Below are 13,142 nucleotides of genomic sequence, written 5' to 3' on the forward strand. Positions count from 1 at the left end.
CAGTCAAAAATGCCTTTTATACAATTATTTTCCATGTAGGATATCTACTCCATTGCACCATATTTTAATTTCAAGGTGTGGGATCCAGACCTATAAAAAGTAAGTTCCCTCACTGTTTTGCTACCTGCTGTACGTATATACTTAAGACCAGCTTTCCCAGGCTACCAGGATAAACAAGAATCTTGTGCTTCAGTTTATTGTTAGCAGTCTTGAAAATAAGCATATGGACATCTCTACCACAGGTTTCTATTCTCTTTTTTTGGAATTTCAGTCTAAGTCCCCTCTCCAATGTTCTGTACAATCCATCAGAACAGGTGTGTCTGTTCCACTGATTTCTTCTAGCTCTCCAAGGCTACTCTCATCTCTTCTGCTAGTGCCATTAAATGGGATAACCAGGAAAACAAATTTAGGGGGAAAGAAGTTCTATTTGAATATCCATCTGATCCTTCCTGTTCTCCCAGGTGAAACTGATAGATCATTGTCCGGTCACAGTTGAATTAGTCTCTCTTCTCTGCCCCCCAAAATGAACAAATTCAAGGTTCTCTATGTCAGCATGTTATAGTCTGTTCCAATTGCTGTGGTATCCCAAACTTTCCATCATTGCCTGATATATGACCTAAGCTCTAAGATTATTAGGCTTTTCTGGTACTGTAATTAGAGGTGCTGCTTCAGTTTCAGAGGTCAGTTAACTACCAAAGGACAAAACCGAGCAGGAGACAGCTTTCCTCCTCATCTTTCATCTTCTTGTTGTAGGGTGCTGGTTTCTGATCTGTGACCATATATGAACCAGAACTTGGAATGGGGGAAACTGGGAGTGGGGTATGAGTCTTGGATGGCTGTGCCCAAGACAGTGCTCTCTCCAGCAATATTTTGTCTTTCCTCTGTTCTTAATAAAACATGCATAGCCTACCCATGTCTGCAAACAGAAGACAACATGAGAAACATTACAGAAATGTGTTGAAATCCCACTGCCACAGGCCATACTTTCCATTTCAAACTCTTTCTATCATTATTGGCTAAGGATTGACCATAGAGCAGTGCTGTGGGTGCTCATCATGAAATGTAGCTATATGAGCCACAGTGCTCTCTGGACATAGATCAAAGTAACCACAAATCATTCTTACCAAATAGTAAATGACTATTTTCTTCTGCTCTCCTATGGCCTCTGGTGTGAAGATATAGTGCACCTGGATCTCCGTCAGGGAACCACAACTTAATGTCTCAGGCTTTGGCTCAATTTTGAGGAAGCTCTTACTGGGGGAGTAAAAACGACTTATTCGACGCATGGCATGCTCATATGCAGGTGTGATCCAGTTGCTGTCATAACAGTTCAGTTCAGGTTTATGATCAGCCTGATCGAGAAGAATAAAAAGTTCATAGCTGACCAAAACCAGATAACAAGTCACATGAAAGTCCACAGAAAAACCATGGTTATGTTCTATATTTCCCATTCTTAGAAGGTAAGAAACATGCATAGCACACACAGAGAAGAGAGGTGACCTGCCAAGAAATTTGCTTTATTTTCAAATTGGCAGAAAAACTGTTAACCCATAGGTAGATATTTCCCCTGATGATCAGAAAGACAGAGGCTTACCCTGGTCCCTCTGCCCTGTTTCTGCCACTCACTCGGATTTCCAGGGAGGCTTGTGTGAAGGTGGTAGTGTCTATGGAAAACCAGGATTGTCCCTGCTCATCTGTAGTGTAATTCCTTTTGTATCTGTCTCCATCCACAGAAATCATGATGGTTTCATTGGCAATTGGAGCATCAGTGCCATCTACCAGCCTCACCTAACAGAGCAAAAACAAACTTCAGGTTTTAGACTAGACATGGAAAATAATTTCTAAGTACTAAAACCTCTTCCTTCTTTCCTCCTTACCAGGCAGGATGCTTCTTTATGGAGAAGAACAAAAGACATGAATGTGGAAATGTATGAGGTGAGTCCTGAGTTGTTTGAGGCAGCAACTGAGAAAATTCTCAGCAAAACAATCTGAATGGCTCAGGGAAATTATCTGTCAGGGATCTAAGTCCCACAGTAAGTTTTAATTCCCCTGGCCATCCTCATTTGGGATGTCTGCCACATATCATCTGCCTCTTGGTTTGGGAACTCTAAGTTCAGGCTTGTGCCTTGCCCCAGTCCTTGATTAAAGCTATGCTGGAGGTGGACCTACACCCAGCATTCTTCTGCTGTTTCCATCTGGTTAACTGGACTTTCTTGATTTAGCTCAGCCCTGACTCATCACCTCACATCATCTGGTGATCACAGGACTGTTGGTGGAACCTGTTACTGTCACCACCTCTGCTCAGTCTGGTTGGGTACTGTGGGACTGACCACTTGTTGATGAGGTCAATATGCCTACCTGTGTTGTGGTCACCCTTTGCACCTGGATAACATTCCCTCATGGAATAGCCCATGCTTGCTGCTCCCTGGTGTTATTTTCATGTGTCAGAACAACAGGCCTTCTATTCTGTACTAGGCTGACTGCCAGAAAGTTCAGGGCCGTGTGTCCGTTAGACTGCCCCAACTATCAGTAATTTATCTGCCTGTGCAAAGACAGATGAAGGTGGACCATGTCATCTGCACACACTGCTATTCTGTCTGATGGGATCCTGCGCTTGTGAGTTTGCTATGCCATTCGTTGTCCAGGGTCTCAGAATTTCTCTACCTTCCCAAAGAGTGGGATCCCTGGTCTGTACAGAGAGTCCAGCAGGTCGAAGCTGATTTTGCTCATGATGGATGTGATTCCAGAGGAGCCTGTTCCAATCATCTCTATTCCTGAGAGCACAGTAAAGAGGGATTATTAATGAATAACAATATTTCTAGACACCTTAGTCTATCTTCCTCACCTTTGCCAGGCCCTCCTGTTATGGCCTGCTGTCACTTTGCCATCTCCATGTGATACATACCTGTGCCATCTTCTGTGATCTTGCCTTGTACCTCAATGTTCATCTCATATCCCCTCCTCTGGAGCTGAAATACCTTGGTCCTTACTACATCAGAAACACACCCATGAGCATCTGCCTAAGCAGGGGATTGGGAAAAAAAAATGTAATTCGGTGAACAAATTTGGTGCCTTGTGGGACAGGAATAGATCCCCCAAATCCAACATGCTTCTGTTCATGAAATCCCAGCTTCATGCTCTAGAGTTGTCTCCAGTACCAGAGCTTGTTTACAGCCTGTTTCCCAGTGTTTCATCCACACATTTTCTGTGTTCTGTGAGGTACTTGACACTCAGTTTTCCAAGGCAGACACTGGTTTCCTTTTTAACTTCCTCCTTACTTCTGTTTTTCTTCCTGTTTCTTCTGTTACCTTCACTCTTTACCTTGTTGCCCTTTCTTCTTTCTCCCATGTTTGACCCATATACAATGCTGCCTTCTTGCTTTCTCCTCATCTTCTTTGCTCCTTGCTCCCTGCCAGTCCCTCCCACAGTCACAAAATTATTTCACAGATTCTTTTCTCAGTTTGGGGATCAATAGCAGGGACCTCATAGCTACTAGCTAGAGACTTGTCACTAGTTTCAATGGGGTCGGGATTTCAGCTGTGGGGTTTTCTTCATCAGTTCTGTTTCCAGTTTAGTGACTCATCTCTTAAGAATGCCTTCCTCTGAGGACATCTGCTTTTCTCTGGACAGAGTGCTATCTCTGATGTCCTACTATTTCCCAATAGTCACAGATTTAGCCTCCCTTAGACAACATTGCCCATTACCCATAAGAAAGACCACTACGTTTTATTCACCTGTCTAGTGAATTCTTCACACACAGCTTCTGCTTCTTTTCCATAACAATTTGAAGCAGAATGGGAAAATTTCCGGCACACTTGGACATTCACCAAACCAGGAACAGGTTTCCCATAGGTGTACCTATAATCACAAAGTGTTAAACAATATATTAGATGATGAGACAATCAGTCAGTCACACTCAGACCCATCTCCTTAAAGACCTCTGTGGATGACTTCCTTGTATTTCTTCTTAAAAGCTGACTAATCTGATATTTTAATGATTATAGTGATGATATTTTCATCATTTCCATGTGAGATTCTTCCATCATCCATTAGAATCTTTCTAGGTGGAAGGTCTCTGCAGGAATGCAGAAAAAAGACTGTCTGTAGAAAATTATTTCAGCCAGGAGTATCCTTGTATCACAAACTGCTGAGGGTTCAGTGAAGTAGAAAGGCAGCTCAGGAGTAGATGGGGGCCCACGAGGAGCAATTTATGAGTTAAAAATGAGAACACTGGGTTTGTGCCACCTACTTAAATGATGTCTGATCTGACTTTTGAGTATTTGAGGGTTCAGGATTGTCAGAGAAGCTCTAACTGAAGAAACGTTAAAGACAGAAAGAGAAAAAATACAGTAAACTGGGAGAAGAAAGCTGCAGATTGGTTTGGCATCATCTTTTAAGGAACATAGAGAAGACCCTTTACTTTTCCTGTTGAGGCCAGGTAGCAGGTTCAGGATTGATAGGGTGGAAGAAGCCTGTGCTAGGTGTCTGGAAAAAGTACGGAAAACCTTCCCCGGCTCTTCTTTTGGTCTTCAGCATAAAGGAGGAGTGGAGAATAAGTGAGAAAGATTTACTCCAGCTCTGTGACTCACAAACCACAGATGGACACTGGAAGCTCCTTGTCCTTAATAGTGATCATCTTGGGCAGCTTCACCAGGACCTCATACTTGGGCAGCACTAGATGGGAGAGAGAAAGTCTAATATGAGAAGAGTGAAGGAGAGCTGTGTATTACACAGCAACCCAAACACAGATCATCTTAATGTGAACCATGACTTTTCTGTGGTCTTCAGTACAGCTCTGCTATTCCTTCCCCAGGTTTTCTCAGCCTTTACCACTGTTTGGGTTTAAAGGGAATTAGGGAGGGTGGTAGCCCTTACTTTCCCTCATTTGCAGCACATGCTCGTGTGATCCCATTGGCACCAGACAGCCATGTAGATCCCTTACATACGTCTATTCAGAAGGACACACTGGTCCTGTGTGTTGTGTTCCATGTTTCACAATGCATAATTTGCAACTAAGCCTTGGAGCACTACATTAACCACCTTTGTAATTTACCACACGGAAATGGCTTGAATCATTGATTCTCTTGGCTGTTTCTTACTGTTATGGAGATCCCAAGTTGCTGTTAGGCTCAATAATATGTTGCATGTGAAACTGTCCTGAATGTCCAGACAGTTCTAGTGAATCTAGCCACAGACTCTCAGGTTTATATTTTCAAGTAGGTGAGGCAGCAGTAAAGCCCGATATAAAGGATGACAAGTAAAAGGCATATTTTGCTCCTGAGTATTCAGTTAAATTCCTCTTGTTGCATCCTGCAACCCTAAGCCAGCCTCCTACTACTCAAGTCCAGGACTGGACTGAAGCATGTAATGGCCTGCTTTCAGGTGGTGCACCTGAGGTTTTTTTCATGGTACAAGGAAGTGAGAGCAGGGACTGTGCACACTCAAACCCAGGAACTGGAAAGAAATCCTGGGTTATACAGTTTACACATACATTTGCCTCTAGGTTGGGAGACAAAGCTCGATGTTTCAACCCCAGGGCACATTTTCCCAAAAGTCTGTAAGAGAATTAGTAACAGGGGAGATTCAAAGGAATAAGTCTAACAAATACAAGAAAAAATGAGTTTATTGTGAGGCTAAGGAAGGGACATACATCTTTGATTTTGGGGGTCATTCAGAATGATCTTTGTGGGAGGAGGCACGGCCCATCTGTCACCATGACAGTCTGAAGCCTATAACCTGGTTTGTGTTGAAATTATTCACCATGTCCATGCTAGCCACCATGCCTGACTTTGAACCAAATAAGCCAGCTCCCATGCACTTCAGTGACAACCTCCTGTGGGCCACATGCTGTGTCTTACAGAAACAGCAGGTTCTGATCAATGTGCTGTGTCACTCAGGCTCCAGGAGGAACCTGGGAGTGAGGAGCACAAGCCAACAGCCTCCTCAAATGCACGCAGCCTAGCCAGAGTACACGTCTACAAACACCTGAGATGTTTTATTACAGAACTGGGGGTTAGAATGCTCCTTGGGGCATCACATTTCTCCTTAGTCTCTACTACTGGACTGGTTGAATCTGCTTGTAACACTTGTGTTCTTCTACAAACCGAATCTTCTACTAAACATTTTTTCTAAGCTTTTGCAGAAACAAAAAAGAAGAGGGAAAAAGAGAGAGGACTGCAGGAGGAGAAATGGAACTGAAGCAGATGATGAGGCAAAACTGGGTCACAAAAATATTCTTATCTCTTACTCTGTATCTAGTACTACTTGCAATAAGCTGCTGGACTGAAAAGTAACTAAGACAAAGTCGGCTGAAGTTGGTGTCACAAGCCATGCACAGGAAGCCTGTCAGATCCTGTACTCCCAAGAGCATTATGACCAAATACAAGCTCAGGCAGATTGCAGAGATGCCTTAAAGTGAGCAACCACCTCTGATACTCAACACCTTCTGGGTCAGCCCCTCTGAACTTCATTGTGTATGTGTACAGTCCCTCCCTTCTTCATGCCCTTCCCAGGAAATCCCAAGTAGAGAGGTCACAGTAAAAGGCATTGCCATCAGCCCCATTTGCAAACCATACCTCCTCTCCTTACCATATTCCTCCACGCTGAAGGAGTGCTCTACATGGGACAAAAAGCTCCTTTGCACAACAATTTTGTAAGAACCTTGGATGGGGTCAGAGCTGAGGGGGAAGGAGAGCTGCGTAAATCCATTTTCTAGTTCCATCCCTTGCCACTGGTACACACGGTTCCTCTTGGGGTCCTGCAGATGAGGATAACTCAAGGTCACAAGACAGAACAGGAGACTCCCAGCTGGAATACCCAGTGCATATACATCCCAGCTGAGAAATGCCTAGCTGTAATTATTCAATAATCCATGAGGATCTGTGAGCACTTACCTGTCAATTCTCCATAACTAGCATGCAAGAAAGTTTTTTAACCCTGGAGGTCCCGTGTTGTCTCCCCCTCAGCTATATCTGCTTGCTTATGAAAGATGGGGCCAGGAAGATGGGAAAGACAGACTGGCGAGGTAACAAGAGACAGAGATGGATAGCAAGAGTAAGTGGAGCACAGGAAGAAAGGAGGGACGTTTATGTCTCCTTCACTTCCTATACAGCCTGATAATTTTTTTTTCCATGCTTGGAATAAAGACTGTCTGAGTACCAGTGCATAATCTGCTGAGGAGTGAGGCACCTGATCTATCTATGGGACTGAGAAATGGACATGTGTAAGAGTGCAAAGCTTGTCGTGGGGTGGGGGAGTGGGGACAGGAACAGAGGAAAGTATATCCCACATATGTGCATCCTGCTGAGAGTCTATCTATCCCCACCCCTAATGATGGAGCTGAAATCTCATTACTACTACAGCTGAGTATTGCTCATTATGAACTGGCTATCAATAGGCTGTGCTTCAAATTCATCAGTCCAGCACAAAATTTCTTGTAGAAGTCACTGAACCAGCACAGTGGTGCTGCATATTTTGATGCACACTTTTCATGCTTCTCATCAGGGTGGTTAATGTTTACAGTCTTTCATTTTCTGCCTGCTCCTTGCATTGTTCCTTGCCTGTCATCAAAAGTCTATTTACTCTGGATAGGTATGTGACTGTGTGCATTTACTTCACTGAGATTTTATCTCAGGACTTAGGGAAAAGGGGTTGTGAATGACATCCCACAGTTGGAGGTCACCGGTCAGGGGGCAGAAGAGGGGGCCTTCTTCCCAAAAAGCACCCTGGGAGAAAGGCACTGTGAGTAAAACACATCCCATGGCTCTGACCAAATCATCTTCATTACGTTTCAACCCTGCTGAAAAGCTCACTATTTATTGTGAGGAACACCACCAGGCTTCCTTGGAAGAGGAATTTAAGAAAATTTTAAAGCTGGGCTTGTGAACTTGTTGCCATTTCTATCATGTATTTATAGGGAAGGCCTGAAAGTCAATTTGTTTAGTTTTCTTCTGAAAGGTTTTTTTTTTTTAAATGACAGAAGCAACAGGTCAGGATAATAGTTCAGAAATAATAGGCTCATACTAACTTCTGCCGTTGTGGCTGGCTACAATCAATTAGTGACACTAAGAGGGTTGGCTGATGAACATTTATTTCCTTAGCAATGTTGACTTTAAGTTGTCAACTTTCTTCACTGCTGACAACCTTTCCTTTGGGGCAGTCCAAATTTTGTGCAGGCATGTGGTAAACTGCACTGGCAGATCTGATCTGGCTGAAAAAAAACCTCTAGAGAAAAATGGTGAATTTGCTGCCAGATGAGTTTCTCGCTCTACAAGACTGCCTCGTAGACATCTGTGAAAGCCAAACAAAGGACATTACTGGACTGAGAAGGAGCACTGAGGAAGGAAGAGGTGACGGTGGCGATGGAGGCCAAAGCCTACATAAACTGGCTTAAACAGCACGGACAAACATCATGCCTCACAGGCTGGAGCTGAAAACAAAAGAAAGCCTTCCTAGTGGTTTAAAATTGAAGCCTTTCATGGCACTGGCACACAAAAAAGGTTATGAACTTATTCAGCCTGTTAAGCAAAGGCATATGGGATTTCTGGAAGCAGTGGATAGGATTTATTTCTTCTTGCTCCTTTCATGAAATTCCTGTACTCAGTCAAGTATCATCTCACTGAAAAGGAAGGGACCTGTTCTACAACCCCATGGGAGAGCTTTAGCAGGAGGTAGTTCTGAGATGTTCTCCTCCACTTGCTATTCCACACCACACTCTCTTACTCTTCTTTCTCCAAATATTCAGAGACCGTCAGTGGCCCACCAGCTCTGCAGTTCTGTTCTGGAAGCTTGCTGAGGGTAAAAGAGAGTGATAGCACTGTGACAGGAGGGTAGAAAAGAGGACCGTAGCCTGTTTCAGGTCCCACCTTCTGTCTCCCTGATTGTGGTAAACCCCCAGCTCTCGAGAGAGACAGTGCAGAATGGAGACAGCAACCTCAAGCAGCAAGGAACAATGACAGGACTGACTGCATAGGACACATAATCATGCAAAACAAATCAAGATTTGTGCACACTAATTTCAGCATTGTTTGTGCTGCTATCATGGCTTCAAGGTCCATCGCTGGGTCCTTCCCATCAGTTTTCAACTAGAAGATGTCCCGGATAATAATTATAAATTTTGCTTTCTCAGATGAAAAAGTGAATACATGAATGACTGACAGAAACATCCTTCCTATTAACTTTTGCATGCTGCTGAAGTTCAACCACTTTAAAAAAAAAAAAAAAAAAAAAGACAAAATGGGCATGCTTGGGAAGATAGGGGATATCTACTTACATAATTTTGTTTCTTTAGTTTTGTTAGTTTAACACAATTCTGTTGTACTAACCGTACTTGCCAGACAGAAAATCTTAGTTCTACTTGGGAAGAGGAATAAGCCATTCTGATATGACCTCTAGGCAAGTGTAATTCTGATAACAGCATGGCTTGCACTGATTAACTATTTTGTTCCTACAGCACATTCCAGAGTCAAAGAATCATATTCAGAACTTATTTTGATGCCCAACCACTCAGCCTTCCTTTACACAAAGGAAAAATGTAATGTGCCCATTTTTGTTCCCTTGCACCTCAGCCTGGAAACACCACTGTGGGAGACTGCTACCTCTGTGCCTGCACATTCTACTGAAATAATAGACATGTAGTTATCCACTCACCTGAACATAGACAAATGGAAACTGTGGGGAAAGAACGAAGGAAAATCAGCATTAGGAATACTAGTCACAGATGGATGGAAGTAATTTCCAGATTTGGACTGAAGGGCAGAAGAACAACCTTCTAAGAAGTACCTTGGGGTTCTTCCTTTTCTGTACTTACTCTGTTTCCTCAGTTCTTGGTGTTTAAGGGAAACTCTTCTATATTTTACAGCCTCAACTTTTTGTCTTACCACAATATGAAAATATGATGAAGTAAGGGTTTTCAAAGAACTTGTCTGCATGAGAAAATGACTGTCAAATAAGCTAAAAGGTGGACTTACACCCCCAACAAGATCCTTAAAACCAAGTCCTTGTCGTGCTGCTGTCTCTGCCTCTAAGCACACGGTTGCACCTACTACCAGAAGTAGCTGCACATCTGCCACTTTCAATGGAAACTCGTCCCACATATTTTTTCAGTAAGGAGATCCCTGCTTACGTGTTTAGCCACACACATTCCTTTGCAAATCTGGTTTTAAACACCTATATTGCTTTGAAAAAGGGGATATGTTTCTCAGTCAATAGAGACTACAGGTAGAGACCCCCCAGTACAGGATATGGAATGGGTCAAGGATGGTGAGAGTAAGAAAGGATCATATGCTTTAAAAGCTGTCTTCAGTGGTTCTGATGATGCCAGTAATGGTGTTAATTGGGAATTAAGCCTCCTGGTTAACAACAAGGAATTATGGCTCTACCTTCTCATTCAGCGGGTAGAAGTCCTTGTCCAGAGAGACGATCCGAAACAGAACTGAAGGGTGTAATGGAAAAGAAGGAAATTCCACTGTTAAATTTGGAAGCATTATCAGGAAATGTCAGTGTTTCAGTAATTTATGAATCAGATTCATTCCACCGATCAACAGGCTCTGAATTGAGGTCTCTAAGTTATGGAAGCAATTACTTCAGGCTCTTTCTCTTGCAGATGGTGAGAGACAAATAAATTTAGAAGGATAACCAGGTCTTGGCTGAACCGAATTGTCCCTTGGGAGTGCCTATTCTGCTTTGTTGATTCAGGTGCAGATAAGGGAGACTATGCTTTGAAGTCCTCCCAGATTCATGCCTCTAGTTGAGTAGAATGAATTTGAGCCTTTGCCTGCATCTGGCTGAGATGCTGCACCTGGAGGATGCAGAATAGGAATGCTGAAGGTATCACATGCCCCAGATCTCAGCTGACAGAAATAAGATTTATCGAGTGCTTTAACTCTCCCCATGAAGAAGTCTGAAAACTGTAATGGAATTATGGGGCCTCAGGGGAACAAAGACCTTAAGTTTTTCTGCTGTCGGAGTCAACACCAACCCAATTCACCGTACCTGTCTGTCCAGGCTTGTAGATGGGTTTGTCTGTCTGGACGAAGACCAAGCTCTCAGAATTCTGGACTAGCACCAACTTGCGACTCCTGAACTGCAGCGTTGGCCCCTTCACCATCACAGTGAGAAATGCCACTGATGTGCTATTGGATTTTGGAAGCTAAGGAAAATGAAGAGGATAACTGCTTTACTAATTCATCCCATTGCACTAAGCCTTTGAAGGACATAGTATTAGCTAAATCTGAAAGTTCTCTAAAGGGAGACCAAAGACTCAGTTCTGGAAGCAAGAAAAAAATGTGATTTTCTGATATGAATTTAGAGGGCTTGTCTCCTATGTCTCAATAAAATTTTCTTTTTCCTTCAGGAATTGTTGCAATGATAGATATTATCCATTTCCTTGAGTTTTCTCCATGCTGCTTCTTCCTGTCCTTCCAGTGCTGGAAGCCTTTTCCCTTCCTTCATTTAAACACTTTCCTTAGAGAAATATTGAATCTGATCCTATGATGGAAATCAACCCAGATTAATTATTTAGGCGGTGGGACTAGTTTCTCACATTACTCACCAACCAGCTTTCTGCAGGAAACAATAATTAATAAGCTCCAGAAGGAGAAAAATGACCTCATGTGCCTCACAGCCTTTAACCATTCCCCAGCCTCTACAGTTCTCATTCCACTTCACTATTTTTTCTCTGAGGTTTTCCAGGGCAAACAAACATGGGGTATGTTCTGTCAGCCAAAGCTCTAGGATGAAGGCTCCCAAAAGAGTTCTCTAAGCCCTGCATGCACAGAAATATCACATGGGACATGGAATTTGATAATGGTGGAAAATTATTCCTCATAAGGCTACCACAGTAAATTTTCCACATCAAATTCATTTTTTGTTTGGCTTAGCTTAGAAGTCCCTGATTGCAACATGTCTTATTTCTCATTTCTGGACTGTTTAGATCTACTATGACACATCAATAAACACAAGGGATCGGCCCAACGGATGAGGTACTCACAGAGAAAGGGATGCAGGTGAACACATCCTTCTCCGACACCACGTCATCAATCAAGCTCCTGTTTTCCCCTAGATACTCGAGTGTGGCACTCAGAGTCACAGACTCATTCAGGTGGGTCAGCTGAACACAGACTTTCTCAGGAGAATCCGTGTGTATCAGAAAGGGCAGTAGCACCATATACTGCCTAGGAATATAGAGAAGCAAGAATCAGAAGGATCAGAAATGTGAAACAGTTTTAAGGAAATAGTATTAAGTGAAAGTAACAAATCAGCATGTTTCCATCCCTGTGAATTGCCGTGCACATACACATAAGCATTCATTTCATTTTGGGTTTATACATACTGAACTGCCTAACTAATTAGCCTAAAAGCAGGAAAATGCTCGTAGTGGAAGGAACAATTTCTATGCTAATAGAGAGTCATTTACAAAGGATGTTTTGTTCGGCTTCACAGCAGGGAGTAAGGGCAGTGTGAAAGGTTCCAGGCTGTTAATTGATTTTTGTATATCCCACAATCTCATATTGACACTCAAAGGCATTAGCTAAAAAAGGTTGAAAATTCAGCAGTTTTAGGGTTGAAAAAACCACCCACTTGTCTGGCTGCTCCTGTCTTTGCCTATCCAGGTTTCCAAATCCTTCTCACACTAAGCAAAAATGTAAATACTGGCAGTTTGGGACCTTACTAAGATGAGCACACAAAGGTTTTCAGAGAGTAGTGTTTTATTGCAACACAATTGAACTTATATCTTCAAAGTGCTTTTGACAAAGGTCCCTCACAAAAGACCCTTAAACTAAGCTCCCATCCAATAAAAGGGATCATTTTATTAATTTTTTACTAATAAATCAAATTATTATTTCTGACCTGGATGAATTGATTAAAATATAGGACACAAAGGGTAGGAACCAGTGAAAATCTCCAGAGTCTGTGTTGGGAACCTTGTTGCTTAAAACACTTCTAAATGATCTGGGAAGTACAATATTCTGATATTTGTCCAGGGTAAAAAATTACCTAGAATTGACAGACGTATTTGTGAAAAACTTTTGTCATATGGTGAGACTATGTAGCAAAAATAGTAAATGCACTGTTCATAAAGGGAAAATAATCAGTAGAGGAAGAAAAAATTACACCAACAGTATATATGCTATTGTACATAT

At 42.5% G+C, this 13,142-nt stretch overlaps 1 protein-coding gene across 3 annotated transcripts in view; it reads right to left on the reverse strand.

Moving 5' to 3' along the window:
* Positions 1-13,142, reverse strand: part of LOC104356864 (alpha-2-macroglobulin-like) — a 40,427-nt gene that overhangs the window by 22,897 nt on the left and 4,388 nt on the right. For all 3 annotated transcript variants that reach the window (XM_042795189.1, XM_042795187.1, XM_042795186.1), the window contains exons 2-12: positions 11,990-12,173; positions 10,993-11,149; positions 10,380-10,432; positions 9,649-9,669; positions 6,589-6,757; positions 4,590-4,674; positions 3,735-3,858; positions 2,906-3,020; positions 2,665-2,774; positions 1,627-1,788; positions 1,125-1,352 (exon numbers count right to left, since the gene is read on the reverse strand). In XM_042795189.1, the coding sequence (XP_042651123.1) occupies positions 1,125-1,352; positions 1,627-1,788; positions 2,665-2,774; positions 2,906-3,020; positions 3,735-3,858; positions 4,590-4,674; positions 6,589-6,757; positions 9,649-9,669; positions 10,380-10,432; positions 10,993-11,149; positions 11,990-12,173 (1,408 nt within the window). The remainder of the gene's footprint in view (positions 1-1,124; positions 1,353-1,626; positions 1,789-2,664; positions 2,775-2,905; positions 3,021-3,734; positions 3,859-4,589; positions 4,675-6,588; positions 6,758-9,648; positions 9,670-10,379; positions 10,433-10,992; positions 11,150-11,989; positions 12,174-13,142) is intronic.

Source organism: Tyto alba, unplaced genomic scaffold, assembly GCF_018691265.1.
Source record: "Tyto alba isolate M040663 unplaced genomic scaffold, T.alba_DEE_v4.0 Super-Scaffold_21, whole genome shotgun sequence".
NCBI lineage: Eukaryota > Metazoa > Chordata > Aves > Strigiformes > Tytonidae > Tyto > Tyto alba.